Source organism: Mus caroli, unplaced genomic scaffold, assembly GCF_978045245.1.
Source record: "Mus caroli unplaced genomic scaffold, Mus_caroli_1 scaffold_4, whole genome shotgun sequence".
Lineage (NCBI taxonomy): Eukaryota > Metazoa > Chordata > Mammalia > Rodentia > Muridae > Mus > Mus caroli.
In genome coordinates this window covers 149,700,797-149,721,288 of record NW_028227259.1, presented here as the reverse complement: position 1 = coordinate 149,721,288, position 20,492 = coordinate 149,700,797, and the positions used below count along the sequence as shown (strand labels likewise).

Here is a 20,492-nt window from a genome sequence, read left to right as displayed (position 1 = left end):
GAGTCATGTAACTAAGGGCGTGCTCCTCAAGAAGAGCCGTTGAGGAATGGAACGAAAGAGAACGGGAGAGGGCAAGTCTGGGGAAGACGGTCCAGTGAATAAAGTGCGTGTAGCACAAACTCGACATAAGCGTTGACTTCAGATCCTCAGAGAAGCCTTTTAAAAAGCCAGGTGCAGTGGCACAAGTAGCCGTAATCCCATACTAGAAGGCAGGAGACAGGGACAGGAGAATGGGAGGACTCTTCAGAGCCAGCTAGCCTAGCACATACAAGCAGTGGAAAACAAGCAAGACCCCATCCCAAACAAGGTGGAAGGCGAGGACCGCCATCCGAGGTTGTCCTCTGACCTCCATACACCCACCCTGGTATGTGCGCGTGCAGATCCCACTTGAAGACAAAGGGCATCAAGCATGAGGGTGATTCTGATAGAATCAAACTTTGGCTTGATCCACAGCAGGGTTTGGTGAGCTCAGACAGCAACCGTTTGCCTGTGGGGCAAATGAGTCAGACGCATAGATCACATCAGTCACTGGCCAGGGGCATAGAGGGGAGAAGTCCTGGGTGAGGCAACGGCAGACAATCAGCAGAGAGCTTAGTAGGTAAAACGGTGTAGAGCTTGGAAAGGGGGAGGGGCTAGTGATAGAGCTCAGTTGGTATTCTAAAAAAACATGAAACCTTGGGCTTGACCCCTAGGACCACATAAACTCTGGCATGGTGGTACATTGCTGTGATCCCAACACAGGGAGGCAGAGTCAGAAGAATCAATTCAAAGTCATCTTCTACTATATGATACCAGCCTGCGTACTTATACCATCACACTGTGAATAGGTACCCAAGAGCCAAATTCTTTAATTAAACTCGATGTCCACCTTATCGGTACACTAAACCCGTCTTTCTTCTCTGTCCTCTCAAAGCCCCTCTCCCATAACCTATGTGACTGACTGACCAGCACCATCATTTCTCATAAATGTACAAATTAAATTTTAGAGCCGGGTGTGGTGGCACACGCCTTTAATCCCAGCACTTGGGAGGCAGAGGCAGGCGGATTTCTGAGTTTGAGGCCAGCCTGGTCTACAAAGTGAGTTCCAGGACAGCCAGGGCTATACAGAGAAACCCTGTCTTGAAAAAGGAAAGAGAGAGAGAGAGAATTAAAATTTTAGTTAAACAAATTGTTTTTGTTGTTGTTGTTCCCACCTAGAGAGAGAGAGAGAGAGAGAGAGAGAGAGAATTAAAATTTTAGTTAAACAAATTGTTTTTGTTGTTCCCACCTCCCACCCTCACTTTTTTGTTGTTTTGTTTGTTTTTTTTGTTTTTGAGACAGGGTTTCTCTGTGTAGCCCAGGTTGTCCTGGAACTCACTTTGTAGACCAGGTTGTCCTGGAACTGAGACCCACCTGCCTCTGCCTCCTGAGTGCTGGAATTAAAGGTGTGGGCCACCACTGCACCAGTGACTCCACTTTGTTTTCTGAGACAGAGTCTCATTGGCTGTCCAGGAATTTCCTATATAGACCAGGCTGGCTCAAACCTCGGCGATATGCCACCCAACTAAGTCAAAGTCTTAGAAATATTATGTGTGTTTGTGCTGGGTGTACCGTGGCACACGTGGAGGTCGGAGGCCAACTTGCAGGAGTCAGTTCTCCCCTTCTGCTATTCGGCTTTGATGGGTTAAACCTGTCAAGACGTGGTGGCCAGCACTTTTACCCACTGAGGAGCCCTCTCGCTGACCTGACCCTCCAGGACTGACTAACTCTGTGGCTAGTAGGATCGAACTGAAAAGAAGGCTGTGTTTCACAAAGAAGCCGTAGACTGGCGGTGTCAGCAAGAACACACCCCATCCATCCTCTGAACCCCAATTTTACCAAAGAGAGAAACCTCGAGTCAGCTTCTTTTCAAAAGTTTTAATAAACAGGATGGGAACAATGGCTAGAGCACTCCAGTGGTTGGGACAGTCGTGTCCAGAGATGTACCAAGATGGGCTTCACATGGAAGAGTTCCTTTGGAGGGACGACTCTCTGAATAGCTATGCTGTTGAGGTGGAAACTACAAATGAGCTTATTTCTACTGCACTCATGACTCTTCTTTGTTATTTTTCTGAGCTTCAAATAAACAATGCCATGTCAAGACTTTCCTTTATCCACAGGACCCAGAGGTGTGTCTGTCTGTCTCTCACCCAGGGGTCTTACTATGTAAATCTAGCTTTCCTAGAACTTGCTATGTAAACCAGATGTTTGCCTGTCTCTCCCTCCCGAGGCACCACCGTGCCCAGCCAGAGGCTCTGAGCATAAAGATGCTATCAGAGCACCTGGGATGCTCCAGTGTCCCTGAAGGCCAAGCTCTACCTGACAGGGCTTCCCCTCGTCTGTAGGTCTGATGGTTAAGATGACTAAGATGATGTTACACGTATGAGAGCCATGGAAGGCTTCTCTAAAGCCAGGCTGATTCCCAACAGACTCCTGTATGCTTCGGGTGCTTATGGATCTGTCCTCTCGTGGCTACGCAGATGTTTGAAGAGGCTACAGCTCCAACTGAAACTCATTCCACACTCCTTACACTGGAGGGGCTTCTCGCCGGTGTGGATTCTCTGATGTTGACTGAGATGGGACTTCAAACTAAAGCCCCTTCCACACTCATTGCACTGATGGGATTTCCCACTGGGGCAGCTTTTCTGTTGCTGTTTTATGTGCGGACACTGGCAGGTGCTGTCCCTGCATGTGTCACATTTCTGGGGTTTCTCCGCAGAGTGAGTTCTGTAATGCTGAATGAGGTCAGAACTGTAACTGAAGGCTTTCCCGCAGGAGTCGCACTGGTAAGGCTGCTCCTGTAACTCCAGCTTCTTATCTTCGATCACTGTCAGGTTCCAGCTGTAGGCCTCCTCGCAGACACCGTTCTTCTCGCTCTTCTGGCCCACGTGGAGCACTTGGTGTTCGAGGAGGCTGACGTACTGGAAGAAGATCTCACCACACTCGTGACACTGGTGTGACTTGTCTCTAGAGTGGAGTCGGAGGTGACCGGCGAGATGCGAACGCCTCCCAAACCCCTTCCCACACTCGTTGCACTTGAAAGGCCTCTCCCTGCTGTGCACACTCTGGTGCTGAACGAGGTGGGACCTCACTCGGAAGGCTTTCCCACATAAGTGACAGGCATAGGGCTTCTCGCCCGTGTGAACGCGGTGATGTTGAGTGAGGTGGACACGCTGGTTGTAGCTCTTCCCACACTCCTCGCACCTGAATGGTTTCTCCCCAGTATGGATTCGCCGATGCTGAATGAGGTGCGCACTCTGGATGAAGCTTTTCCCGCACTCGTTACATTGGTGTGGCCTCTCTCCTGGAGACGACTTCTTGTGGACATAGCTGAACTCATTGCAGTCTGTCCTCTTTGAAGAGGACTGTCCTAGGGTTTCTTTCATGACAGCCCCCTGCTGTCCATCCTGGTGTTCACAGCCCTCACTGTGACCTTCAGCCTGACAAGCATTCCTTTGGACTTCTCCCGAGAGTTCCGAGTCTGCTTCTGAAAGTCCTGGGATTCGCTTAATGTTTAGTTTAGTGTTCTTACTTCTTCTGTCGCTGCCTAAAAGAGGACCAAACACAAAGTTCATCAGCTCCTTTTCAGGAGAAGAAGAAGAAGAAGAAGGCTAAGCTCTGCCTAACAGGGCTTCCCCTTTTATCTATTTATTATTTGTCAAAAATAAATAAATAAATAAATAACCAAACCAAAACAACAACAACAACAACAAAACACCCTGGTGTAACAGGAGGAAGAAAAGGGGACATATGGATGTACTAATGCCAACAGCAATGAAGAGAACGTTGGTATTGAGCCAATGGAAGGAATAAGACAAAAAGTAAAACAAGAAGACAGAGGGAGAGACTTACTGGGTCAGGAAGAGCTATAACCCCAACAGCTGTGGGGCTGAGGCAGGAGCATATTGGGTTTGAGGCTAGCCTATGCTACATTGAGTTCAAGGCCAGCCTGCCTGGGCTATACAGGAGAAACTGAGTGGGGTGGGGAGAAGGTAGAGAGCCAGGGGTAGAGACCCATTCCTGTGGTCCACTAGTTGGGAGCCTGAGACAAGAGGCTCACAAATTGGAGGCCAGTCTGGGCTACAAAGCAATCTTAACTTTCAGAAGGCGGAGGCCGAAGGATCAGAATTCCAGTGTTAAGACTGCACATAGTCACCGGGCAGTGGTGGTGCAGCACTTGGGAGGCAGAGGCAGGCGGATTTCTGAGTTCCAGGCCAGCCTGGTCTACAGAGTGAGTCCCTGGACAGTCGGGGCTACACAGAGAAACCTTGTCTGGAAAAACCAAGAGAGAAAAAAAAAAAAAAAAGATTACACACAATCTAAGGCTAGTCTGGGATAAATGAAATGCCATCTACAAAGCGAAGGAAATAATGTTTTAAAATTTAAGTTTAAATTAAGAATAAAATAAGCTATAATCTTTGCCCATTACCACAACTCATCTGGTTTTTGTTGTTACGGTTGTTTTAGTTTGCTTTTGTTTGATGGTTATTGTTTGAGGCCAGGCCTCACTATATAGCTCTTGCTGGTCTAGAACTGAGTACACAGGACTAGTTCAGAAGTCACATTCCTCTTCCTGCCCTTGCTTCGGGACGGCTACGGACGAGCACCACCACGCCCAGCCCATCTGGTCTCTCTCCCTAAGCTAATCAGGGGAGGCCTGCCTCTAGCCACTCCTGGAACCTGCATGCTCCCCAGACGTACATCTTTGGGATTTCTCTCTGAAGTGGCGCTTCAGATGCTCGATCAGATGCGAGTGCCGCCCAAAGCTCTTCCCGCACTCGTTACAGCCATACGGCCTCTCCCCGCTGTGCACGCTGTGATGCTGCACCAGATGGGAGCTCACGCGGAAGGCTTTCCCGCACACCTGACACTTGTAGGGCTTCTCGCCGGTGTGGACTCTCTGGTGCTGAGTGAGGTGAACCCGCTGGTTGTAGCTTTTTCCACACTCCCCACATTTAAACGGTTTCTCTCCAGTGTGGATCCTCCGGTGCTGAATGAAGTTTGAGGCTTGGAGGAAAAACTTCCCGCAGTCACCACATCTGTGGCCTCGTTCGCCGTTCGATTTCTGCTTCCGGTTAACATCCGGACCTGAGCACAGAGATCTTTTCTGCCTTGGATTCCCCGAAGTGGGATTCACCTGCCACCTCTGCACCATGTCCTTCAGGTCGCTGACTTCGCCGGACTCTTGACGCTGAACACCGTTCTTTTCCAAAGTGCGTTCTGCGGCCACCCAGTGTGGGTCAGCTGCATCGGAGACCTGCTGCACCGTGAGCTCTAAATTGCCCTCCTTGGGCTCATAATCTGAAATGAGAGAAGGGAAACAGGCCAATTAGCTAGTCCCCACATCCCGAGCAAGAAACAGAGGAACACAGTGAGTGAGTGAGACCACCTATGTGTTAGGAATGCATGGCTTTGGAAAATGACGATACCTGAAAGCAAGGCTTTAGAAAACAGGGATAGGACATACCTCAATGCAGAAGGCTGTGGTATAGCTCAGTTGGTATAGTGTTAGTCAAGCTACGGGAAGCCCCAGGTTCCACCTCCAGTTGTGGCAGGGCACACCTGTAACCCCTACACCTCAAGGTAGAGGCAGAAGGATCAAAAGTTCAAGGTCATCCTTGGCTACACGGAGTTTGAGGCCAGCCTGAGATGCATGAGCCCCTGATGAAAGAAAGCAAGAAAGAGGGGGAGGGAGGAAGGGAAGGCGGCTGCAACGGCAGCTGCGAGCCACCATGTCTTGTTTACACAGAGCTGGGGGTGGATCCCAGACCTTTGTACATGTTAAGCAAGCACTCTACCAACTAAACTACAGATGCAGGCTTCAAATTATTTACTCGTTGTTTAAAGTCACTTTCAAATGTGATGAGGTTTGTTTGTTTGTTTTAAATTCTGGCCATGTAGGCTACCATCAGAAATTGGCAGGCATGAAAATGAGAGGATGTGGCCTTCTTAAGAATTATTTACTGTTATGTATGTGAGTACACTGTAGCTGTCTTCAGACACACCAGAAGAGTATAACAGATCCCATTACAGATGGTTGTGAGTCACCATGTTGGTTGCTGGGAACTGAACTCAGGACCTATGGAAGAGCAGTCAGTGCTTTTATTTATTTATTTATTTATTTTTAAAGATTTATTTATTGTTATATGTAAGTACACTGTAGCTGTCTTCAGACACAGTAGAGGAGGGAATCGGATCTCATTACAGATGGCTGTGCGCCACCATGTGGTTGCTGGGATTTGAACTAGGGATCTTAGGAAGAGCAGTCAGTGCTCATAACCGCTGAGCCATCTCTCCAGCCCAGGCCTTCTTAAGAAGAGGTGCGAGCCGGGCGTGGTGGCGCACGCCTTTAATCCCAGCACTCGGGAGGCAGAGGCAGGAGGATTTCTGAGTTCGAGGCCAGCCTGGTCTACAAAGTGAGTTCCAGGACAGCCAGGGCTACACAGAGAAACCCTGTCTCAAAAAACCAAAAAAAAAAAAAAAAAAAAAAAAAAAGAAGAGGTGCGAACAGGGTGGGAACCCCTAAGAATGGTCAATGTGAGGGATTATGGTAAAGTTGTAAGGGTGGTGGCACAGGCCTGCAGTCCCTGATACTTGACAGGCTAAAGTGGAAGGACGACAAGTCCAGGTCTGTAGTTCACTGTACATCGGCACATACAAGGGCACATATAGATTAGTAGAACGCAAGAGGTCCCGATTTCAACCCGCAGTACCACAAAGAATAAAAGAAAAACATCAGAAATCAGAGTAGTGTAGTTAATACTCAGAGTGAACAAGTATGACTGGATTTGAACTCACAACCCTGCCTGAGACCCGAATGGGTACCCAAGGCACACACATACACTACATGCTCTCACACACGCCTCTGAGAACTCGTAAGCGCCTCTATAAGTTACACTAGTTAGGTTTAAACCACACAAGCCGTTCTAACTTAAAAGAGAGACAACAAAGAAGATATTTGCATTAATTATGATACTGATTTTTTTAAATTAATGTGTATCCGTGTATGACACATGTGTACGGTGGAGACTACCTCAGATGCCCTGACACTGGAGTTACGGGCAGTTGCGCACTGCCTGGCATCGCGCTGGAACCCCACACAGGGCTCTAGAAGGCTGTGAGTGCCCCTCCCCAGAACCCATGGTCCCAGCCCAAAATACAGCGCTTTGTTTTTTGGTTTTGTAAGATTTATTTATTTGTTATATGTCAATACACTGTAGCTTCCCTCAGACACTCCAGAAGAGGGCGTCAGATCTCATTATGGATGGTTGTGAGCCACCATGTGGTTGCTGGGATTTGAACTCAGGACCATTGGAAGAAGCGTCAGTACTCTTAACTGCTGAGCCATCTCACCAGCCCCAAGATATATTTATTTTTTTATGTATGAGTACTCTCTCTTCATGTACAGTTGCATGCCAGAAGAGGGTATCAGCTCATATTATAGATGGTTGTGAGCCACCATGTGGTTGCTGGGATTTGAACTCAGGGCCTTTGGAAGAGCAGACAGTGCTCTTAACTCCAGCCCAAAATACAGCGTTTTTAATGTATAATCAATTCATTGAGATGAGACTACCGCTAAGATCTCAACAAGTTGATGAACAGAACACATAAACAAACAAATCAAACTACACGAAATCCAGGGAGGGGCTGGTGAGATGGCCCAGTGGGCAGAGGCTGCCATGCCTGACAACCTGAGCTTGTTCCCTGGAACCCACATGTTGGAAGGAGAGAACCGACTCCTACAGAGTGTCCTCTGACCTCCATATGTGTGCTGGGACGCAAGCACACCACCCCTTACTCCTTGTTAAGAGGTAGGCTGGTCCAGGACTTTCCCCGAGGCCCTGACATATTTTGTTCCTTGCCTAAAACCAGGGACTGGCTTGTCAAGGCCGGTAACAGCCTGGGGTCAGGGCCTTGGGGAGCTGAAGTTTTCTGGATCCTGAGAATTCAGCTTCTGCCCCCTTGAAGGGTTAGGGTCATCAGTCCCCAGGCTAAGGAGCAGTAGGTCTTTGTGCAGCTGAGATATCCTATGCTCCCTTTGTGCAGCTCTGCTTGACTTAACTTCCTGCTGACTCTGTCCCATTGTATGGGGACAAAGGTTTGGCCCATTTTTCCTCCAGGAAGCTGTAAATAAGATGGCATATTTCTTTTTTTTTTTTTTTTTTTTTCTGAGACAGGGTTTCTCTTAGCCAGTGTAGCCCTGGCTGTCCTGGAACTCACTCTGTAGACCAGGCTGGCCTTGACCTCAGAAATCCGCCTGCCTCTGCCTCCCGAGTGCTGGGATTAAAGGCGTGTGCTACCACTGCCTGACAAGATGGCGTATTTCTTAACAAACTTCCGTGAGCCATCATCTTGTGCAAGACCTCCTAATCCGCCGGGCGTGGTGGCGCACGCCTTTAATCCCAGCACTCGGGAGGCAGAGGCAGGCGGATTTCTGAGTTCGAGGCCAGCCTGGTCTACAAAGTGAGTTCCAGGACAGCCAGGGCTACACAGAGAAACCCTGTCTCGAAAAACGACCTCCTAATCCCAAGCTTTCCTGCCTTCTTTATTTTCGCATCCCATGGTCCTCCCTCTGAGGTCCCTGTCACTGAAGAATGACCCATTGATTCAGGTCAACCCCCCAAAAATAAGTAAATGCAAAAGGGGGGTGGACTGGTGATATGAGAATGGAAATGGAAAATGCATGAGGAAAAAGGCCACAAAGAAGTAATGCCAGGGTTGGAGAGATGGCTCAGTGGTTATGAGCACTGGCTGCGCCTCCAGAGGTCCTGAGTTCAATTCCCTGGAACCACATGGTGGCTCATGTATACTGGGATCTGATGCCCTCTTCTGGCATGCAGGTGTACATGCAGATAGAGTACTCATATATGAAGGAGGAAGAGGAGGAAGAAGAGGAGGACAATGACAACAACAACTAATGCCACTGAGGTACAGTAATCCCCACTCACACTAAAGAAGCACTCGGCAAAGTCCCATAGGTTCTCAGGGTTAATCTTCATTGTCAAATGGGTTAGACTTAGAACCACCTAGGAAACAAACGTCTGCATGTGTAAGGTGCTTCCTGAAGGCTGGACAAAGGAGGGAAGACCCGCCTTGAGCGTGCGTGGCACACACCCTGGCCTAGGGTCTTGAGCTATATAGAACTCCCTCTGCTTCCTGGCTGTGGAGGTGGTGTGACCAGGTGCTCATACAGCTGCTGCTGCCAGGCCTTCCTTGCCATGATGGGCTTTCTTATGAAACTGCGAGCCCAGATAAACACTTCTCCCCTTAGGGTGCTTCTTTTTCAGGATCTTGTTCCAGAAATGAAAAAAGTAATAGAGACAGGAGTTTTTCTTGAATAAGGATTATTCTATTAAGAATTACCCTGGGCTAGAGAGATAGCTCAGCGGTTAAGAGCGCTGACCACTCTCTCCAAGGTCCTGAGTTCAAATCCCAGTAACCACATGGTGGCTCACAACCATTCATAATGCTATATCATGCCCTCTTCTGGTGTGTCTGAAGATAGCTGTAGTGTACTTACATATAATAATAGATAAATCTTTAGGCAGAGCAAGCAGGGCTGACCAGAGGGAGGCCAAACAAAGCGAGCAACCTTCATTCCCAGAAACCACACGATGGCTCACAACCATCAGTACAGCTACAGTATACCCATATACATAAAATAAAAAGAATCACCCAGTTCGGGCTGGACAGGAGGAATGGCTTGGTGATTCAGAGCATGTCCTACTTTGCAATGGACTGGAGTTTGGTTCCTGGCCTCCACATCAAGTGGCTCACAGCTACTTGTAGCTCAGGTGGGATGAGAGGCCCTTTTCTGGCACCAGGCACACACGTGGTTCATGTACATACATACAGGCATTCAGACATAAAAATGTAATTAAAAAAATATTACTGCCAAAATTTTGCATCACTGGGTAACCACCTTTAGTTATAACACTTTAGGAGTCAGAGAAGCCAATCTCTGTCAGTTTGAAGGCAGCATGATATACATAGTGCGTTCTAGGCCATCTACAGTTACACAGAGAGACCCTAACTAGAAAACAGAAACAAAACCAAACCAACAAAATAACTACAACAACAACAATTTAGCATCTTCTAGATTGTAAAACTGGGTTTATTAACTCCAGCATTTGGAAGAATGAAGCAGGAGGATCAGCAATCCAAGGCCACTTGGGTATATATGTTGAGACCGTCGAGAAGAGAAACCAGAAACAGGCAGAGAAGAGAAACCAGAAACAGGCAGAGAAGAGAGACCAGAAACAGGCAGAGAAGAGAGACCAGAAACAGGCAGAGAAGAGAGACCAGAAACAGGCAGAGAAGAGAGACCAGAAACAGGCAGAGAAGAGAGACCAGAAACAGGCAGAGAAGAGAGACCAGAAACAGGCAGAGAAGAGAGACCAGAAACAGGCAGAGAAGAGAGACCAGAAACAGACAGAGAAGAGAGACCAGAAACAGGCAGAGAAGAGAGACCAGAAACAGGCAGAGAAGAGAGACCAGAAACAGGCAGAGAAGAGAGACCAGAAACAGGCAGAGAAGAGAGCTCAGGAGTTAAGGGCATTGGTTGCTCTTACGGGGGCCTGAGTTGCGAGCACACGGTCACTTACACGTATCTGTTACTCCAGGATAGCACCCTCTTGCGGCCTCCACAGGCACCCACATGCACATGGTACACACGCATACATGCAATCAAAACACACATATAAAATAAAATAATCTCATAGAACAAAAACAGGGCTGGTAACTTGACTCGTCAGATAAAGCCACTTGACTTGCAGGCCCGACAGCCTAAGGTTGATCCCTAAACATAAAGGTGGTTAAACAGAAATGATTCAAAGTTGTCCTTTGCCAGGTGTGATGGCTCACACCTTTAATTCCAGCATTCGGGAGGCAGAAGCAGGTGGATTTCTGTGACTTTGAAGCCAGCCTGGTCTACGAACCAAGTCCAGGCCAACCGGAGCTACAAAGTGAGATCTTGGTCTCAGAAGAAAAAGGAAGTTGTCCTATGACCTCTATCTAATGGTATGCAAACACATCGCATATATACACACTAATAAACATGTAAAAAATGTAAAAACTATCTCCCCCATACTAATAGTCTTAATCACACCCTGACTAAGTTAGAAATATTTGCAAACACATGTTGATTGACTTTCAAAGGTTATAAGGTAAAGGACCGGAGAGATGGCTCAGCAGTTGAGAGCATTGGCTGCTCTTGCTGAGGACCCGGGCTTGATTCCCAGTGACCACATGGTGGCTCGTAAGTCTCCAGTTTCAGAGGATTTAACACTCTCTTCTGGGCATCAGGCATTCACATGGTGCACACACATGAAGGCAAGCACTCATAAATACAAAACAAGATAAAAAAATTCAAACGACTATAAAGTAAAGCTATAGCAATTAAATCATGCATGAGTCGGGGGCTGGAGAGATGGCTCAGCGGTTAAGAGCACTGGCTGCTCTTCCAGAGGTCCTGAGTTCAAATCCCAGCAACCACATGGTGGCTCACAACCATCTGTAACAGGATCTGATGGCCTCCTCTGGGGTGTCTGAAGACAGCGACTGTGTACTTATATACATAAAAGAAATTAAAAAAAAATATGCATAGGTGACGGACATGCTACACAAACTCTTTACAAGATAACAAAACTGGTGAGTCCTCCCCAGGCAGGTCGACATTCCTTACCCACAGGAGTGGTACTCTCACAGTCCTCCTTTCTGCCATCCCTACTGAGAGACTTCTGGGACTGGTCCAAATGTGCCCATTCCTCCAGGATGAAGGACACAGCTACATCAGCCACATCTTCAATTTTCACCAACTTCTGAAATGGGAGATCTCTGCTAAGTTCCCACTCCCTGTATGCAAATGAGGGCAAAACCTGGGAGCACTAAGTCAGAAACCAGGGGAGAGACCGTGCACCCAAAGGGCAGGTATTAATCATAAAGGAAAAGGACTGAGGGAATGAACAGGAGGCATCAACCACAGACAGGCCTGGCAACTAGGTAAATATATCTGCTAAACATGGTGTCACAACCTAGAATCTCCAGGCAAGTACCTCTCAATGAGGGAATGTCTAGATTACATCAGCCTGTAGACAGCCCTATGAGGAATCTTTTCTTAATTAAAGGAATAATTTGGGAAGACCCAGCCTACTGTGGGCGGTATCATTCCCTAGGTTAGGTTCCTAGATTGAGTAAGAGGAGAGGGGGAGGGGAGGGGGGAGAGAGCGAGAGGGAGCTGAGTCAGCGCCCACTTATTTTTCTCTGGTCTGGATTGTGGGTATGATGTGACAGGTGACCACTTGTCTCAAGTTCTTGCCGCTCTGATTTCTGTGATTCACTGAGACCTACAGGGAGCTAAAATAAACCCTTTCTTCCATACGCTGTGTTCATCAGGGTATTTTCACAGGAACCAGTAACAGAACTAGGACAGAAGGGGATGGAGGCTGAGAAGGGGTCCGTATTCTCACAGAGGGCAGAAGAGTGCTAGCTCACCTGGGGCCCATCTGAGAGGAGTGAATCTGTCAGCTCCTGGCTGTCCTTCAGGGGAACGGAAGAAACCTGGAGAACAGGAAGGGCTGAGCGTGGAGAAAAGGAATAAGTGAGAGTATCTAGTCAGGTTCACAGTGCTGTCATGCCCCACCTTTGCCTGAGGACCTGAGGCACCCAAGCTAAGTTCACCTTGGCTCTCAGGAGCCTTTCCATTCTGGGCCTGTGCTCCCCTCTCTTCCAAAACACCGGACCAGCTGGGCATGGTGGTGCATACCTTTAATCCTAGTGCTCAAGAGACAGAGGCCAGCGGATCTCTGAGTTCGAAGCCAACCAGGGACACTTAGTGAGACACGCCCCCTCCCACCTCCCTCTCTCCCTCCCATCCACTCCCCCTGTCTAAAAACAAAATCTCTTAGTCTCCTGCTTTAGGAAAGCTAATCTTCCTGGGCCACCCCTCAGTAACAGAGGCATTCAGCTGTGCTTAGGGGAAGGAAACCTACACCCCCCAGAATTTCACAAGTTTTTAATGTGCTAACAAGTTACCTTCAGATCTCAGCACAGGGCAGATTCTGTCTTACTCTACTGCCTGGACTAACCAGATCCTCCTGCCTCAGCTTCCCAAGTAGCTGGTATCACAGGTATGTGCCACTGTACCCAGCAGTATGGACTGGCCTATTGACAAGGCCTAATGAACATAGTTTAGTTTTTGAGTTTTTCTTATTAACTAACTTAAGATGATTTTAAGAGTAGGATTAAAGCCAAGCATGGCTGAGCACACCTTTTAATACCAGCACTTAGGTGTCAGAGGTAGGCAGGAGGATCTCGGTGAGTTCAAGGCCTACTTGGTTGACATAGTGAATTCCAATACAGCCACAATAGAGCTACATAATAAGACCCTGTCTCAAAAACAGAGAGAGAGAGAGAGAGAGAGAGAGAGGGAGGAGATTGGCTTCCTAAAGAACAAAAAAGAAATTGTTTTACAACTAGAATGACGCTTATCACATGTAACAATTTTTTTTAAGATTTATTTTTATATGTAAAGGTATGGTGCCTCCACACTACATGCATGCACGGCCCACAGAGGTCAGAAGAGGGCATCAGATCCCCTTGGAATTAGAGTTACAGACAGTTGTAAACTGCCATGTGGATCCTGGGAAGCAAACCTGGATCCTCTAGAAAGAGAGCAACCAGCTGACTCTTCAGCACATCAGCCCCATATGTAGCACGCTCCATCTCAGCACGGGTTGACAAGTGACTTGCCCTGAGCGTCCACATGGACACTGAGAGAAACCCACTTGCTCATCAGGGTCGTTAAGCATTGTTCATTCACGGTTCCCAGCAAGGCCACAGAGGATACAGTGGTAAGAATGGACACTCACTGGATGCTGCTCTGTCAACTTGACACAAGCTGGGGGTCATCTGGGAAGAAGGCCTCTTAATTGAGAGAATGCCTCCATAAGCAAGACTATAGGGTATTTCTCGATTGATGACTGAAGCGAGAGGGCCTGGGTCACTGTGGGCAGTGCCACCCCTGGCCTGGTGGTCCTAGGTGCCATAAGAAGGCAGGCTGAATAAGCCCTGAGGGGCAAGTCAGCAAGCAGCACTCATGCCCAGCCTCTGCCGCAGCTCTCACTTCCAGGTTCCTGCCTTGAGTTCCTGGCCAGACTTCTCTGGACAATGGACTCCAAGCTATAAGATGAAATAAACCCTTTCCTCTCCAAGTTGGTTTTGCCTATGGTGTTTCATCACAGCAAGAGAAAGCTAATTAAAACAAGAAATTGGGCTGGGTGGTGATAATGCACAGCTTTAATCCCAGCACTCGGGAGGCAGAAGAAGGTAGATCTCTGTGAGTTCAAGGCCAGCCTGGTCTTAAGAGAGAGTTTCAGGTCAGCCAAGCAACACAGTGAGACTCCCATCTTGAAAAACAAAACAAGCAAGCAAACAAACAAACAAACAAACAAAAACCCCAAACAACAACAACTAAAAACCCCTTAAACCAAGAAATCAGAACCAGGAGTGGGGTACTGGTATGACAGACCTGACTATGTTAAAAGAACTATGGAATTCTTGGTCAGTATTGAATCATTTAACACAAAGAACTTTCCCAAGTGATGTTTCCCAACAAGATAATCCCATTATTCCAAAAGGACAGTCTTGCATAATAGTGATCTTTAGGGCTAGAGAGATGGCTCAGAAGTTAAGAGCATGGATTGCTCTTCTAGAGGTCCTGAGTTCAATTCCCAGCAACCACATGGTGCTCACAACCATCTATAATGGGATTCAATGCCCTCCTCTCACCAGAGGAGAATGACAGTGTACTTACATACATAAAATAAACAAATCTTTTTTTAAAAAGTAATCTTGCCGGGAAGTGGTACACGCCTTTGATCCCAGCACTTGGGATTGGGAGGCAGAGGCAGGCAGGTTTCTGAGTTTAAGGCCAGCCTGGTCTACAGAGTGAGTTCCAGGACAGCCAGGGCTACACAGAGAAACCCTGTCTCAAAAAACTAACAAACAAACAAACAAAAAACAAAACAAAAAACCAAAAACCCCAAACAAACAAATAAACAAACAAACATGGTGTGGGGCTGTAGAGATGACTCAATGGCTAAAACCACATTCATTTCTTATAGAGGACCAGAGTTCAGTTCCCAGCACCCACATCAGACAGTTCACAATCACCTGTAATCCAATGCCTTTTCTGACCTCTGCAGGTAATGCATGCACATGGTATATATATACATGCAAGGAAAACATTCGTGTGTGTGTGTGTGTGTATAGTCCCTATACTTGCTGCAGAAAACATTAAAAAAAGAACCGCCATGTTCCCGCTCCATCCAGCTACTCTGTCTGCTGGCCAACTCTCCACCAGCCAGAGTTCTGTTCTCTTCGCTGCCACACCAGCCCCACACAATGGCCATCCACCATGAGGTCAGTCGCCACAACACCCAGCAACCCGGTAAAAAAAAAAAAAAAAAAAAAAACTCTAGAAGCTTATAATTAACAATTATAATTTATATATTAGATTTATATATCAATAAATTCTCAATTCACAAAATGCCAATACAATAATTTCAAATTTCAAAACTAATTGATAATGATAAAAGCTGCCCACCTAGATCAGACAAATCATCCCAATTATTCTATTCTTTATGATATCATATCTACCTGTGGCTATTTAAAACCATGCAGAATCTGCATCTTCATGTCCGTCGGTCTCCATCTTGCCCTCCTCCCCCTCCACCCCCCAGCTCTCTTGTCCTCAATGCCTCTCTAACTCTTAGCTCCGTCTCCCTTTTCCGTGTCTAATCACAGGCCTCCTGCTGCACTACTATTTAAACAGATCAGACGGGGAAAACCTTGCCCCATATACTTAGCAACATCATCTTCATTGTCGCTTTTGCCACACTTCTGCTTTTGGAGGGGGTGCTGGAAATGAAATGGAACTAAGGGTAAACTCTACCACCAGGCTATGCCCTGACCCTATTATAGCTTTCTTAGTTTTGTTTTTGAGACAGGGTGTCAAACAGCCCAGCCTCAAAGGTGCAACATAGCCAGGACGACCTTGCTGATCCTCCTGCCTCTACCTCCTGTGTTGGGATCGCAGGTGTGCTCCAACATGGTTTACAGGGCACTGGCAATGGAACTCATAGCTTGCGCTCTAGGCGAGCACACTGCCCACGGACCCATATTCCCAGTGCCCTTTTCTGGATTGAGAATGAAAGTCCAGAATATAGTCTCAGTCCTCTCAGGGGAGCCCCCCAGCCCACACTCCAGGCCCTCCTTGCCCATGTGACCAGAGTCCCCATCTTCTAGTCACATTGACTACTGACTGCACTGAACGGATGAGCCTCACCATTTTCTTCCAGAAGATTCTGTGACTCTCCATCGGGCTGGGCCCCCACAGGTAGACACTGGTGACTGAAGGACTCCTGCGTGGCTCCGGGTGGTACCATCTTCTGAGGAAGTACTTCGGGACTTGTGGCAATCTAACAACCACAATTACAACCAATCAGCAAAATTACAGACGGGGATGGGAACGAACCCATTAGCGTCCATTAGACTGCCACCCGTCCCCTGGTCCAACACTCACCTTGTGTCTACAATGAGCCAATTAAGTAGCAGTTTAAGTATGGTTTATTCCTACTGGGAGAAGACGTCCATGAGACATACCCACATGCAAATACTTCGTTATGAACTTCATGTTACATGGGGAAAAAACCACAGCGACAGGACAGAACAGATGCGCTCCACCTTAGCCTGAGAGGCTAGGGAAGTGATCATTCCGTAGACACCTGAACGAGGTTGAGAACGGGCTGGAGAGTTGACTCTGAGGTTAAGAGCATTGGCTGCTCTTCCTGAGGACCAGAGTTAGGTTCCCAGCACCTACGTAGTAGCTCACAACCATGTGTCACTGCAGTTCCAGGAGATCTGATGTCACTGCAGTTCCAGGAGATCTGACACCCTCTTCTGACCGCTGTGGGCCACGGGCATACATGTGGTACATATATGTACATACATTCAGGCAAAAGACACATTCACATAAAATAAATTAAATCAAATTTTTTAAAAGAAGAAGAAGATGCTAGAGAGATGGCTCAGTGGCTAAGAGCGCTTTTGCAGAGGATCCAAGTTCGGTTCTCAACATACACAGTAGTTGGCTCACAACCGTCTGTAACTTCAGCTTTAGGGAACCCAATGCCTTCTTCTGGCTTCTGAGGGTATCAGCGCAAGCAAACACATAGTTTAAAATAAAATAGGACTAAAGAAGTGGCTGAGCTGTTTATAGAGCATTTGTTGCTCCTGCAGAGGACCTGGGTTTGATTCCCAGCACCCACATGGGCGGCTCACAACCATCTACAACTCTAGCTCCAAGGGACATTAACGCCCTTATCTAGGCTCCCTGGGCACATACATACCTGCAGGCAGAACACTTATACATACACAATAAATAATTCTTTTTTTTTGGGGGGGGGGTTCAAGACAGGGTTTCTCTGTATAGCCCTGGCTGTCCTGGAACTCACTTTGTAGACCAGGCTGGCCTCGAACTCAGAAATCCTCCTGCCTCTGCCTCCCAAGTGCTGGGATCAAAGGCGTGCGCCACCACGCCCAGCTGCAATAAATAATTCTTTTTTTTTTTTTTGGTTTTTCGAGACAGGGTTTCTCTGTATAGCTCTGGCTGTCCTGGAACTCACTTTGTAGACCAGGCTGGCCTCGAACTTAGAAATCCGCCTGCCTCTGCCTCCCGAGTGCTGGGATTAAAGGCGTGCGCCACCACGCCCGGCTAAATAATTCTAAAGATTTAAAATCTTTTTTTTTTTTTTAAGTTGCTGGAGTAGTGGTATAGCTATGTGTGGGAAAATAGCTGAAGCCATACTAAAGGCAGTACATCAGAACCCAGAAACCAGGAAATAAAGAGTTAACCTGGGGGCTGGAGAGATGGCTCAGCGGTTACTAGCACTGACTGCTCTTCCAGAGGTCCTGAGTTCAGTTCCCAGCAACCACATGGTGGCTCACAACCATCTGTAATGGGACCTGACACCCCCTTCTGGTGTGTCTGAAGACAGCTATGATGTACTCACATAAATGGAACAAAAGGGTAAAAAGAAAAGAAACACAAGTAGGGAATGTGAGCTTAATTTTCAAAGAAGAAGGGCAGGAGTAGGAAGAAACACATTATTCTCTAAAACTCGTTACATGTTGGGTACAGTGGCACACGCCTTTCATCCTAGCACTTGGAGGGGCGGGGCAGACGCAGGTGGATCTCTGTGAGTTCCAGTCTACATAGAGATCTCTGGTCTGGTGAAATCCAGAACACCCAAGGATACATAGTGGGGCTGTCTCAAAAACAACAGCAAAGCCAGAATATGAACGACTGAAGCACCACAGGGCTAAGACTGCATGGCAGCTCCTTCCTCACTGTCCCCGTTTCCTCTTGCAACGCACCTGTTGTCTGCGCTCCTCCAGCTCTCTCTGGATACTCTCTATCACAGCCACGGCTTCTTCCCCACTCTCGGGGTGATGCTCTCTCACCCAGGCCTGAAACTCTTCAGGCAGGATGGTGAGGAACTGCTCCAGCACCAGCAGCTCCAGGATCTGCTCTTTGGTGTGCAGCTCCGGCCTCAGCCACTCACAACAGAGAACCCGGAGCTGGCTGAGAGCATCGCGGGGTCCTGCTGCCTCATGGTACTGGAAGTGCTTGAAGCGCTGGTAAAAAGTCTCAAGCACTGGCCGGTTGTATCCCTGCATCCAGGAACAGTCCTCTTCTTCTACTTTCACTATGAGAAGGTCTGCTTGTTCTTGCGGAGTCTCAGTTGGAGGCTCTAAGTGTACAACTGCCCTGGATTCTGTCATTATCATTCCAACTGAAGGGTCTCTAGAGGTTGCCCGTTACACTAACCCGATTTGTTCTCTGCTCTTCTAAAGGGCACTTTTTGTAGTGAACAACCTTACTGGTATGTCTGGAATTATTATTAGCTAAGAGAGGTGGCAACGACGTCATCTATACTAAAGAAAACCACTCAACAAACTCATTCACTTTAAGATATAGAGTAGAAGTTAGTCATCACTTCTCCCATAAAACTGCTAATAGCGACTACGTCCAGATTTTAATAACGTTTTTAAAAGGGGCCATTAAAAAGTGACATCAGGCCCAACTTAAAACAGTTTTAAAAATGAAAAAGTCCATATCTCATATAAATAACGGGACAAGATTATTCCAGACGGGGTCGTTTCTTCTCTCGATCATAAGCCAAACTTAAGTCAGTATAGGAATGAAACCCATTAAAATGGTCATATCTCATTCTGGCTTTCAAGCCATAAGAGCTTGATAGATAAACGAAAGACTTCATTAGTTCTATGAGAAGCACGGTTATACTAAAAATTTGGACCTGGATCCTTCGTAATAGCTCCTGACCTGGAGACAGAGACCAGCCGGGTCAAGGTTAGGGACAGGACTCCAGTGTGGACACAATGTCCTACCAGCTCCTCTCCAGTCTTTAAGTCCCGGGGACCCAAAGATCAAGCTCCCCGCAGCCCAGGCTTGGAAGATGGAATTCTCACAAGCCAAGAGAGAGGCAAGTCCGACACTTTCCAACAGTTCATCGCCGGAAGTAACCAAGTACGAGCTTCAGCCATAAATCCCACCCCCAAGAGCGCTTCCGCGGCCTCTCTAGGAATCCCGGAGGTCCTAGCAGCACAGCGGGAAGGAGGAGCTACTCCTGAGCCCGCCCCCTTGTGGAGCTGACCAATCAGACACCCTCAGGCAAGAGGCTACAAGAGCCTTAGATAAATAGAGCCAATCTATTTTCCACCCCCAAAACCGGAGCATGGGTTTAGCCCCACCAGGGTAGGAATCTAGGGGGCCGGTCGGGGAAAACAAACAAACAAAATAGGTCCACACTCTCTCTCCTCTGATTGCTCGAGCACAGCCTCACCCACCCTCCGTAGCACTCTGGAACTGAAGTAGATCTGCACCATCCTGGCCACGTTTCTAAACACACGCAAAGATTCTTTATTGCCCTAGAGTAGTAGAGGCTCTCGGGACTACATCTCCCAAGGAGCTGCGCGCGAACAACAAAGTCTAGCCAATATGGCTGTGGCTCTCTGTCTCCAGGGCTTATTAATATGCTGCTGGGGAGACGTGACTGGCTCCGTGATAGAGGATCTTACTGCCAAGCCTGACGACATGAGCTGATCCCTAGACTTGAGATATCCAAAAATTGTCCTTTGACTTCCACAACTCTCGATGTAAGCTCCTTCCCCGCAGGCATTAGGTAATTAGGTAATGTTAAAGGGCATCAGGGTGTCTAGTCCGAAAGTTATATCAATTAATTGTTTGTATTTTTTTCTATTACTTCTGCACTTGACTAGCTTTTGAAAAACAAAACAGCCGCGCGGTGGTGGCGCACGCCTTTAATCCCAGCACTTGGGAGGCAGAGGCAGGTGGATTTCTGATTTCAAGGCCAGCCTGGTCTACAGAGTGA

At 47.6% G+C, this 20,492-nt stretch overlaps 1 protein-coding gene across 4 annotated transcripts; it reads right to left on the bottom strand.

The window, feature by feature from the left end:
• Positions 1-1,876: 1,876 nt before the first annotated feature.
• Zkscan5 (zinc finger with KRAB and SCAN domains 5) lies at positions 1,877-19,632 on the bottom strand. Of its 4 annotated transcripts, none has more exons than XM_021163506.3 (6): positions 18,454-19,632; positions 16,364-16,496; positions 12,511-12,593; positions 11,702-11,837; positions 4,720-5,319; positions 1,877-3,565 (listed from the first exon to the last, which is right to left on the bottom strand). In XM_021163506.3, exons 1-6 carry the CDS (start codon positions 18,865-18,867, stop codon positions 2,469-2,471), a joined length of 2,463 nt encoding a protein of 820 aa, XP_021019165.1. In that variant the 5' UTR covers positions 18,868-19,632; the 3' UTR covers positions 1,877-2,468. The 4 variants fall into 4 exon arrangements, with proteins under 4 accessions (XP_021019165.1, XP_029333215.1, XP_029333216.1 ...); XM_029477356.2 differs by having other exon boundaries at positions 3,300-3,565; positions 4,883-5,319; XM_029477355.2 differs by lacking the exons at positions 11,702-11,837; positions 12,511-12,593.
• Positions 19,633-20,492: the final 860 nt, after the last annotated feature.

Excerpts from the sequence above, each read along its gene's own strand:
- Zkscan5 (XM_021163506.3), bottom strand. The coding sequence starts at position 18,867 with ATGATAATGACAGAATCCAGGGCAGTTGTACACTTAGAGCCTCCAACT. Across the intron at positions 16,497-18,453 it reads TGGAGGAGCGCAGACAACAG|ATTGCCACAAGTCCCGAAGT; the intron begins GTGCGTTGCAAG and ends TGTGGTTGTTAG. Across the intron at positions 5,320-11,701 it reads TGAGAGTACCACTCCTGTGG|ATTATGAGCCCAAGGAGGGC; the intron begins GTAAGGAATGTC and ends CTCTCATTTCAG.